General features: G+C 51.9%; 1 protein-coding gene across 1 annotated transcript in view; it reads right to left on the bottom strand.

Annotated features, from left to right (window-relative positions):
* COL27A1 (collagen type XXVII alpha 1 chain) overlaps positions 1-5,834 on the bottom strand; it is a 135,597-nt gene extending 129,763 nt beyond the window's left edge. Inside the window, exon 1 of the mRNA XM_003785239.2 lies at positions 5,385-5,834. Within this exon, the coding sequence (XP_003785287.1) occupies positions 5,385-5,443 (59 nt within the window). The 5' untranslated portion in view covers positions 5,444-5,834. The remainder of the gene's footprint in view (positions 1-5,384) is intronic.
* Between the last annotated feature and the right edge of the window lie 6,376 nt (positions 5,835-12,210).

Below are 12,210 nucleotides of genomic sequence, written 5' to 3'. Positions count from 1 at the left end.
CTGGCCCTCTCGCTTATCAGCTTTGTGACCCCAGACAAGTTGCTTAGCTTCTCTGAGCCTGTCTCAGCCTCTCCAACATAGGCAGACACTCCCTACTTGCAGACCAGGCATGAGGATTAAATAAACTCATGCATGTTAAGGGCTCAGCTGAGAGCCAGCTACACAGTGCTCTCTCGACAGTCTCTACTGCCCCTAGGCTCTGGGGCCAAGAAGGGTTAAAGCTCTGCTCTGTGGTTCCTGCCAAGATGGGCAAGGGCAATGTTCAGATTTCATCTTCCTGTGGGAGCAGCCACCAGTGACACCTAAAGCCACTGGGGCATCTGATTCCCAGGCGGGTAGAGGGGAGGGCGGCACGTGGCCAGAGAAGGCCAAGACTTGGGCAAGAGAGCTGCACCAGGTGGGTGGTGAGGGCTAAGGCTGAAATAGACAGGCCCAGGATGCATTTTTAAAATGAAAGCTAGGATGGTAAGCTTCTGCAGACTCACATAATCCAGGAAACCCATCTGCCAAGGCTGATGTCCAGAACCCAGGTTCTATCCAGGCTCCCTGGGCACCTCGGAGGACAAGCTAACACCTTCCATCAACTCCCCCTACTTTCAAATTTAATAGCAATCATTCGCCATCAATAGCAGTCACAACTTGGGCACTGTGAAAGACACTAGTGGTTATGGTCATCCCTCCCTGCCTGCTTGTTCATGCAGGTATGGACTTCAGAGGATGAATCTGGATACATCTTAGGCAATCCTGGGAATTTCATTATTCATGCCAGTGACTGGTTTAGGCATGCATATATGACCCAAATGTGGCCAATGAGGTATAAGGGATACCTGTTATGGACCCTGGAAAAGGATTTAAAAAGGACAGAGAAATGGTTTTCTTCTAGCCCTTGCATGTTATTGAGTTAGGACATAGAGTTTGGAGCTGCTGCAGGCATTTTGTGCATATGAGGCAATGCTCATTGCTCCTTGAGTACACGGGAATGGTAGAACTGAAGAATGGTGGTTGTTTGATGGCATGGTTGAGATGCTGAGTTAACCAATACTAGTACTGGTCTTCCTTGGAACCTCTTGGTATGGGAAGTAATGTCTCTCTTATTAAGCCATTCAAGTTACATCTTCAGTTGCTTGCAGCATAAAGCAAACTAGCTCACACACAAGTGATGATGATGGCTCCTTGAAAGCCTTCTCTAGCTTCTGGGCCTTTGCACATGCTGCTCCTATTATCTAGACACTCCCCTTTGCCTGGTCAGTTCCTACAGATCTGTTAGATCCCAGCTTAGCTGTCAGCTCCTGCAGCACATTATACATATCTCACCACAGCATGTATCAAATGTACAGTCATTGCTTTCTTATTTCCCTTTCTAGACTAAGTCCCAAAAGGGTAAGAACATCTGTCTTGTTCATTCTTATATTCCCAGCACCTGGCAGGCACATAGTAAGTCCAGTATATTTTTGTAAGATGAACAAATATTACCTGGTATTTGTTCAATTTGAAGAATTGTGGACTTCAAAAATTCTCAAAGAAGATTCTCAAAGCCTTAACTCCCTAGCTCTATTTCCAGGGTTGCTCCTGGATAATCCTTGGTCCTTCTTTGTCCTCTCCAATTTGCTGCCATTGCTATAAAAATGGTTTGTTTGTTTTTTCATGGAACCAGTCCTCCAGCTTACCAAGGGCAACGACTGAAGGTCAGCGTGCCAAGCTGCCCAGGGGTATTCCTGGAGAAAAGGATAGAGCTAATCCTTCTGGCATGACCACCTACTTGAAATAAATGACCATATCATCATCCCTGCAAAGAAATGATAGGCAGCTTTGTTTCATTTGACAAATGGAGAAAACTGAGGCTCAGAGAAGGCTCCTCAAAGTCACCCTGGGCAGGCCGTGGACTCATAAGTCTTCAGCATTATGTCCCACATCCACTAGGGACACTCCAGAAAACTGTGGCCAGATACACTAGGGAAGAGCTGCCTCCTGCATCCCAGCCTTGGCAGTTTGCAAAAGCACAAGTGCATACCAAACATTCTGGGAAGTCCTGCAAGAAAGAAATTGACTGTACTTTCTGTCATTTAGCTGTCCTCAAATTTAGAGGAGCATGGAACTCGTTTTTCCTGAGCATGAATCCTCAGGAGACACTGCCCCTTGCTTTCCTGTGTTCCTGTGACCCCACTCTTTTCTGTGTTTTCCACCCAGCCTCTTCTCTCTGTGGTTCTTGCGGGGCATCTGCCCTCATTCCTTGAGTCCTGTATTATGTTCCATCCACCCTTCCTATGCTGTTTTCCAAGCTGATACAGAGAAGCCAGGTGAGAAAAGAAAGGCGTCCTCAGTCAATTTTTCTGGCTGTGGTTATACTTAGGTGACTATTCTGTAGAAAACTAGTGGGTAAACCAGGGGGGAAATTTTTAATCCCTGAAGGTCAGGAGAAAGAAGACTCACAGGGAACACAGAATGATAATCTCTTTAATTAAGTTTCCTAACCCCATGGCCTCCCACTAGAGAATTTCAGCCCTGAAGACCTATTACAAAAGTATCCGTCCCTGATTCATTCACTTTGACAAATGCAGCTGATCCTTTTGGACTTAGATTCTGTGTGCACTTGACTCACAAACTTCCCAAGTATACAGTACAGTTGAGTGGGAGAAGGTCCTTCAAGAGCATCCAGGGACCAGACTGTAGTCCATTCACCTCTTTAAAGAGATGGGCAACTGAGGCCCAGAGAAGGGAAATGACTTGCCCAAAGTCACACAGTGCTCTGACTGACTTAACAGACAGTCCTTTTCATTTGACTTGTCTCCCAATGGAGAAAATATTAAGAGACTTGCTGGGACTTCCTCCTTGCCCAGAGACCAAAGTCCCAGGCTTCACCAACAAGAACAGAGATGCAGCCCAGGGAGCCAACTGAACCATCTAAGTAAGCTCCAGGCCTGGAAAGTTGGCTCCTGCAGGGAGGCCCTGCCGATTCTTTTGCTCCCGTTCCAGTGCTGTTTAGGCTACTGCTAATAATGTTTAGTGCCTGCGCTGGCTCAGGGCTTTGTTCTTCCAGACTTCTGTTTTACCACTGCCTCGTGGGCCTTGGCTCGGTGAACCCTGGGCTCCAGAATGTCGGGAAGACCGGAGCACAGGGGCCAGGGAGGCCAGAAGGCAGCTAAAACGGGAGCCACAAGGGAAGGAGCATTGGAAAAACTGTTTGGCCACACAGCCCTCCAAAAAGGGAACCCAGGTGTTTCCATGCCCTGCAAAAGGCTCTCTGCCAGGGCACCAAATGTGGCCACTTCTGGACAACGGAGCTGCCAGAACCTGTAGCCTGTTTGGATGGTTTTTCTTTCATCCGTGTTACCTGGAAACCCACACCAGCTTGAACGGTCACTGAGGGCTCGGAACGGAGGCCCAGGGCACAGGAACACACAAGGAAAGAGGCCCTGTGGACACCGGACATGACTGTTCTCCCACGGGTAAGTTGGGGCTGGCTGGGAACCACAGAGCAACAATGGGGGTGGACCCATCCCACCTGTCCCCGTGGGCTGGCCAGAACCCCTGTGCCCAGACTGCCACGCCCAGGCTCTTCTTCACACCTTCCACTTCCTCCACAGGAACACAGACAGGTCATCTGTCTGGACAGGATGCAACCCAGAACTTTCCCATTGACTCACACACCCATTCAAGATGAAGGGAATAATACAAAAACAGCTGCTGTTTATTGAGCACTTACTACATGCCAGACACTGCTCCAAGCCCTTTACAAGCATGGCCTCATTAATCTGCACAAAACCTGGCCAGCTGGGAATGAAGATGCCCATTCTGTGGATGGAATAGGAAGCAGAGTTTGACTTGCCTGAGTCAGGATTCAAACTGGAGCCTGCCTGACTGCCAGGCTAATGCTCACGCCTTTCTCCCTACCACCTGCATCCACTGATATGAGTCTGTGTTTTACTGCCACCTTCTATCGACAAGTGATATGGTCCTCCTTGAGCAAAGCCAGGCGTGGGGATATCAAGAGTGATCCCTGGACAACAGGGATCAGGGAGAGAATACACCAAGAAGGGGGCAAAGAAAATAGGTCGCATTTGGGGGCAGGCCCCTTCCAGGCCACCACAGGGGAGCTGACAGAGGCTGTGGGACAGCAGGGCATTGGAAGCACAAGGGAGGGAGGATGCTCTGAGTACATGCAGGGAGGGAGAAGAAGGCAGAGGCTGGGCCTCAAAGCGGTGTGACTGCCCACTTGCCCAAAGCCTGGGCCCCGCTATGGGGTGCTTTCCTGGTACCACTTTTCTGCCCAACCACTGGCATCTTCCCTGGCACAGGGGCTTCTGGAGAAAATGAATCAGCAGTGTGCTCACTGGTGCTCTGCGTGTGTGTGTGTTTTGTAGGGGGGAAGATGGGAGGGGGAATCTCAACCAGCCAGCTTTTGCCAAGACACTGGGAAGAAGGGGGGGAACCATCCCCCTGACTCCCTGCTCAGAGTGGGCAGGGTAGAGCTACAGCCCTGACCAGCCTCTTGGGCGTGTCCTGGAGTCCTGGAGGCAGGATGGACAGAGGGAAGGGACTCCTGTGCCTAAGCTGCAGCCCCAGGCCTGGAGGGGCTGCTCCCATGCGCTCACACCCACACACACCCACAGGCATGGACCGTTCTCACACAGGATCACTCTCTCACAACTCCCGTGCACGAGCTGGGAATCCTGAGTCCCTCCTCCTCTCTGGCCCTCTAGCTCTCTGTCTGTACAATGAGGGTTCCACTTAGTGCCGTCCCAGGGTCCTTGCTGCTCTGACATGCTGGCTCTCACTCCTCTCTCTGAGCTCCCCAGGAGAAGCAGGAAGCACTGAGGCACACAGACTCAGGCAGACTCATACACACGGAGGTTTCCAGAAACTCAGGGACGTGCAGAGCCACACAAACACGGAGACAGGAGCAGAACCGGAGACCTGGTGACCTAGAAACTTGTGGACAATTTCACAAGAACAGATAGAAACCGAGACGTCCAGGCTTGGAACCTGCAGACCCCAAGATACCGTAATACCTCAAGACAGCCCCAAACGGAGACCTCCCTCCTCCCCCCAAGTATCCCCAAGGCCCCCCTTTCCGCCCTCCCCTCGCAGGCCGCTCCAGGCGCCACCACCCACTCCCGCCCTCGACCCTCGAGCTGGCTCTGTCCCCGCTCCAACAGGATCGGGCAGCCTGGCCAGGCGCGGCAGGGCGGGCAGCGGTCACCAACCCTCGCCCGGCCGGGGACGCAGCCCCTGTTAACCCTTGGCATCCCGCCTCGCGAGGGCACAGGAAGGGACAGGAAGCTGACGTTCCGGGGAAAGCGTCCGCGTGGCGGGGAACCCCAGCCCTCCCAGAGATAGGAGCAGCAGGAAGCTGGGAAGGGAGAGTCTCGAGCGCGTTTACTCACCCCCCACGCACCGCCGCCGCCGCTGTGCCTCGAGACCCCCGCGCCGATCCCGCTCCCATGGCAGGACCCTACTTCATGCTCCCGAGCCCGGGGGGCAAATGTGGGCGCGCCCCATGGGGCCGCCAGCCCCCCGCCCCGCCGCGCCAGGCCGTCTCAGAGCGCGCGGCCCCCGCGCCCCCAGCGCAGCCCCGCGCCCAGGGGCGCCCGAGCAGGCAGGCAGCGCGGCTGGGGCCCTGCAGGCGCCCGCGCCAGGCCCATGGTCCCAGGAGTCCGGGCGCCGCGCTCGCCCCTGCCTCGCTCTTTTTCTGCTTCCACCAAAAAGGAAGAAGAAGCAGGAAAAAGAGAGAGAGAGGTAATCAAACTTTTGGAGGCGGGCTGCTGGCGGCCCCCGGAGGCAGAGCAACGCCGGGCGAGAGCGCGCGAAGGGCGGTGAAAGCTGCCTCCCCGCCGGCCTGGGGGAGGAGAGGAAAAGGAAGGATTTGGGGGAAATGAAGGCGATTTAAAGTCTCGGCCCGCAGTGGCTCTCCACCTTCCCTCCTCCCAGCGCCCGGCCGCCCTCTGCTGCCCCCCTGCTGCCCCCTGCCGGCCGCAGGCAGGGATACAGTTTCAGCTGGCCCGCGACAGCCGGGCCGGGACATCCGCCCCCCTTCCCCTTGTAAAGATGGGCAAACATTCGGAGAGGAAGGGGTTGCCCAAGGCTGCACCATGATTGACACAATCTGAGTTTAGGAACTTCTGACTTGTGAGACGGAGTCCCCGAATTGGGGGGTAGAGATGGAAGGAGAAAGGGAACAGATTCTACTCCTGAAAGGAGCCTAGAGTTTCAGGGACAGAGCCAGGACCAGGAGTTGGTGTCCAGACTTTCACGACAACTGGTCTTCTAACCTCCATCGCCCACCAAAAAGATTACACTACCAGATGCAGAGCGTCCTGGAGAATGTCCTAACCCTAACCCAACTACAAGGTGGGCTGGTTAAATGTCACCCTCTTCTCATCGTCCTCCGTTATGAGAAATGGGAACTTAACCTCCGCCACCAGGGTGGACCAAAGACTCTCTCGGATCCCACAGTAGAGCGCAGAGCTGCACACCCGACCCACCGCAAACACCCAAAACACCCGGGCAAATCTCACACAACCCCAGTACAGTCCGCTCCTCCTGTACCTCCATAACTCGTTTATGAACAAACAGATTCGCACGTTCATTCAATGGTGCGCGCGCGCCCGCGCACAGACACACACACACCTTACCCCATACTCCCTCATACCCCCCACACGCGCTCACCCTCATTCACATATAGACACAGCCACGTACTCTTCCCGGGCTCATACGAAACATATCCTCTGAAGTCTGGACTGGAGCGCACCCTGAGACTCCCCTCACGCAAACGCATGCCCATGAGTGCTTACACACTCACAAATAAATGCATACTATACTCGCCAGATCCCCCTCAACTTACCCAAGCGCACCCCCCACGTGCGTGCAAACCGAAGGGCACACACATGCGCGCACACCATTGCACACAGTGCTCGGAGAGTGTCCCCCACACACGTGCGCACATGCAATCCCCACGCGTGTATTCACCTCCTCCAAAGCGCGCACCTTTACGCGCGTGTGTGCGCGCACACACCACACACACCCCACTAAAGCCAGCACTTCAGGAGCCCCCGGGCACTTACTGGGTCCGTAAGTGCGAGGCTGGCGGGTCCGTCCTTCCTCCCGCGCCTAACGGCATTTGTATTCATGGGTCCCCGCAGCCGTGGGCGCGGGGGCGGGGGTGCGAGGTCCCCTTCCCTAAACCCAGCGCGGGCGCGCGGAACGCAGCGGCACCGGGAGGGGCATGAGCGCGCGGTACTGCGCCGCCGGCCCGGTCCGCCTGCGCTTAAACTTCGGCCTCTCTGCGTCCAAGGACTCCAGCGCGGGCTCCGGGCGCGGGGGGCGGCTCATAGGTGCCGGGGCCGCGGCGCCCGCCGGGCCTTTTGAAGTCTCCGCTGGGGGCGGGGAGGGGGCGCTGAAGGCAGCCTTTTAAACCACGGCTGCACGCGGGCTCGGTCGAGCAAGGTGTCTGGTTTCAGCAAACTTTAGGAAAAGTCCCAAGCCAGAGAGAGGGGAGGTGGGGGGCGGGAGATGGGGGGAGCGGCATAGCTGTGCGCTGCTTCCTGCAGGGGGCAGAGCACCCACAGCTGCCAGGAGGGAGGCCCAGCGTAGTACTGAAGAACAGCCCGCGGCTGCATGGCTCCTGGAACCACCATCATCACCAGTCCCACAGGCAGTTACCAACCTTCGTGTGGATGAACCCTGGGGAGTGAAGGAGCAGCCCATAACCGTGCACAAATTGTGCATATTCCTGCGTTCTTCTGAGGTTTTCAAAGTCCCCATCCAATCATAGCTGTTCTCTGAGCTGTTCTCTGAGCTCGTACTTTGTGCCAGGCAGATCCTGTCTTTATTTACATTTTTGATATTTGGCTCATTGTGGAATTTTTGCATTAATTTTGACACTTAAAGTATTGCCTTAAAATATACCTATATACCTTGATTAGTTCGGGATTTTTCTTGGCACTCTGTTAGATATTTACCTCTATTACTGAGTTTCTTCCCCTGGTATTTTTCACATGCATTTGCTACACCCTGGTCCATGAAAAAGCTAACATAGCTGGAAGATGGTGGGAGTGGTATTTGAATACAGGTAGCCTAACTTCTATCTTCTGCATTTTGGCATGGCCATCCAAATCGATCCCCCACCACCATCACCAGACTCCCCAGCTTCATATCCTGCCCCTGAGCTCCAGTCTTTCTGATGTCTGCTCCCAGGCTAAGGCAGGCTTGGCCACTTCAGGGACTTTGTCCATACTGTTTCCTCTCAGGTTATCCTCCTCAGCCCCATTTTTACCTGTTCACAACCTTGTTTTCCTTCTCAGTGCTATAGTACGCAAACCCCCAAACAAGGCTCTGGGGGAAGAGGGTCTGCCACTATGAAAACAAGAACCAAGAAACTTCTACGTGGCCTAACCTTTGGCATATACACACTTGTGATGCATGGGCACATACACATTTGCAATGCATGGCAACTTGGGATAGGAAAGAGAGTCTGAATGGGAGGTGTCAGACACCAGTATGTCACAGAGAACCCTCTACAATTACATAAGGATAACACAAGGAAACTGTGATAGAAAGATAATAATATAAGGAGAAGGTGATAGATGCAATCAATGAGATGTGGAATCAGTTGAATGTCAAGCATATTAAAAATATAGAGAGAAACCAAGGAAGGCTCCTAGGAAGAGGTGGTATTTGGATCCCGAAGAGTATGTTGGATTAACATGCAGCCATAGTGGAGGGACATCTCCGCCAGAAGAGTCACAGACAGGCAGGAGGAGTGAGAAGGGGACTAGTGGAAAAACTGTCCAGTTCTCCCTACTGTGCCAGATGGGTGACACCATGCAACTCACTGGCCACAAAGCCATTTCCAGGCAGGGTATGTATTTCCTAAAGATCAGGCCGCAGGTCAGTGGGTGAGTGCTAAGACCTTTCCAAATCTCACCCACAAATCTGAGCATGCAATGGTCAGTACCAGGGAACCCTGTTCCGCTGAGGACAGCCCCAGAAAGACCCATGGGGACTCCTTAACTACCCAAAAGAATTGAAGGCATCCCCTCCCAGAGCCTCACTCTCTTCATCTGTAAAATAGGTGTATCAGACAGGATAATCTGCACGGGCCGTTGAGCTTGTGAGTATGACACTGTTATTCAACCACACACCCAACTGAGTGAATCATTATTGAGAGGATGTTATTAGGATATTATTATCCTAACTTTGCTAGGTTGGGAGGAAAATGAGGCTCATAGCTGTCTAAGAGCTCACGGTCAGCTGAAAAGAGGGGACATGGATGAACACTGATAAGAAATTCCAGAAAGGGGACCTTGCATTCTGCTTCTGCTGCCTCTTCATCCTAGTCCTTCTGCCAAGTAGTTTCCTGGCAAAGAGCCAGTGACTGGGAACGAGCAGTTCTAATGGAGATTGAGTCTTGAAGACACTAAGCTGTTGCACACCATGTGCAACCATGCAGGGCACTCACCAGCCAGCCTAAGCAGGCCATCTCTATGGGGCAAAGGGGAATGCCAGGGAATTGGAGGGAGACAGTGGCTTCCAGGGTGCCATGATCTTGACAGTCAGCTCACATGTGGCAAATCTGCTGTCAGACTCACTGGAGAGACATCAGTGTTGGGGTGCTATCACCCCCCTCCACCAGCTGCAGTTTGAGCCCCAAGATCCTGCTGCCTCATTACCCTATGCCCAGACTATGGGGTGCAATATATTCCTGCTTGCGATAGTTACAGGAAGAGTAGGCCAATGCAAACACCTTCGGATGTTCCCCCTTTGTCACAAAGTAAGGACAGAGGTGCCACATACACACACCACTCTGCCTTCTATCCAGGAAGCCAGTTTCACAAGGAGCTTTTCAGATTCGTCTCCAACTATTATCATACCAAAGCCTCTTGGACATTGACTGTTAAAAAGTACAACTCTGAAATCAGCTAAAGGCTGACTCTACAGCTGAAATCACTCTGAATCAACAATCCCCTGCTTTCCCCAAGCCATCCTTTCTCCAGGCCCAGGATTCTCATTTCTTCCAGCCATTCCTGACATGGCATCCCTTTCATGTCTTCCATCATTGTCTACTCCAAGGTCATTGCAGCTTTTCAGTTCGCAACTACTGCCAGGTGACCAGAGCAAAGCTCAAAGGTTTGGGTGGCATTTGACTAGCACTGAGTTGAGCAAGACTGTCACCTCTTCTCATATATAGTCTATGCTCCTGTTAATACAACCTGAGAGCATATTCACTTCCATACCACAGCATTCACACTAAGCTGATGACCTAAGAACCCCTAAGACTTTCCCATGTGCCTCTCCTGGGACAGTAGTGTTTTGTCCCCCTGCATGGAGCCCTTATTAAGCATGGTCCATCCTTTCAGCCTATTTGGATTAATACCTATGAATATGTTTCCCTTGTCTTTGTGGTTTATGGGCCTATGACTGCATGGCACTGAACACCACTGAAAGCATGAAACATACTGATTAATAGGGTTATTTTGTACCTATGTGTCTGAGGAGTTTCAGGGTAGTTTGTACCAACTTGTCAGCATTGTTTATTAATAATGATGAGACTAACGATTTGTACACAGTCTTGGTGAGATGCCTAGAAGACTCTGATCTTATAGAGCAAGAATATGCTTACAAACCAGCTGGACATAAGAAACCACAGATGAGACACCACTTAGCTTCTTGGCTCTGAGGAATTCTGTGCACAAGTGGCCCAACCTGATAGAGAACGTGCATCCTGGTACGGTCCACCCTAGAGAGGACAATTGGCCTCTCCAGATTTCTTGCTGTGAGGCAGACTTTGGCTATAAAGCACATTCTTATTTTAGCAAGTTGCAATATTGTCTCTTTTCCTGCAAAGAACTACAGGTGTAGGCTCGGTGCCTGTGGCTCAAGTGGTTAAGGCGCCAGCTACATACAACTAAGGTGGCAGGTTCGAATCCAGCCCGGGCCACCAAACAACAATGATGGCTGCAACCAAAAAATAGCCGGCCGTTGTGTGGCGGGCGCCTGTGGTCCCAGCTACTTGGGAGGCTGAGGCAGGAGACTGGCTTGAGCCCAGGACTTGGAGGTTGCTGTGAGCTGTGGTGCCATGGCACTCTACCCAGGAGGATAGCTTGAGGCTCTGTCTCAAAAAAAAAGAACTATAGGTGTATAAGTGTTGTCATTTTAGTCCTGTGAGTCTTCTTTAGCACGAGCCCTGACTAACTGCTGTTCTTAGCACAAGACCCTACCACAGGCGTTTGTGCAGGTGAAAGGGGAATCATGAGAATTGCTCTGACAGGTAAGCAGAGAGATGCAATTCACTACTCCCCTCTCTTAGAACAGGAAATTTATTCCTTGGGGAGTATTTTTCCCTATTTTCTGAAGCTTTTAAACCAGATTCTCATGTGGGGTCTCACCAATCTAGCTGTCTGGCCACAGCTATGACTTTATATGGAGCTCATGCCTTCCCAGCACTGAGGCTGGCTGCGAGGTGCCACCAAGTTGACACACTTGGGCTAATGTCACTGCACCACTTTATATTAGTCATGGGACTTTGGGAGACAGACTCCCTTTACCCTTCTGAACCTATTCCGTCATCTATGAAATTGAGGTAACCAACCGGCACCTCCATGGTGACTATTCCTTTCTCCCGATTTTGTCCATGCTGGGAGATAAATCACCTGGTCAAATCCAGCTGGTCTTGGCATGATGTGCCCCTCAAGCTAACGGGGTCTCCTCCAGTTGCCTTGGCCTGCAGAAGCGCGTTCCTTCTCTCTTGTCACCCTTGTTGCCTCTGTTGGTAGCGGCCAACAGAAGGCTGTCTGATGAAAATCCCAGTTCTAATCCAGTCTCTGTGGTCTTGGGCATTTAACTCTTTGTACCCAAGTTTCTCTATCTTTTGAATTGCGACAATAATAGCATCCTCATTTTTTATATTGGAATTATATTAAAAATACCTACCTTGTGCCTATGAGTTGAGGGTTAATTCAGTTAATATATGCACACATATACAAAGCCCTCAGAACAGTGCGTGGCACATGAGAAAAGTATAATGAATATAGGTTGTACTTACTACCGCTGCTGCCACATTCTCAGATGGCTTAGGGGCCAGTGGCTTCAGAATAAAACAGCATTCTTGAAATGAACAGCTGATAAGGACCCGAATATTCTGCCAAAACTGGCATCAGGCTGCTCCTTTTTCTAGATGAAAATCATATTCGTTCTTAACTTTGATGTCCCAGG

Source organism: Otolemur garnettii, unplaced genomic scaffold (genome assembly GCF_000181295.1).
Source record: "Otolemur garnettii isolate 467f Iridium unplaced genomic scaffold, OtoGar3 scaffold00014, whole genome shotgun sequence".
Taxonomy (NCBI): Eukaryota; Metazoa; Chordata; class Mammalia; order Primates; family Galagidae; genus Otolemur; species Otolemur garnettii.
This window is presented reverse-complemented; position numbering and strand designations above follow the sequence as displayed.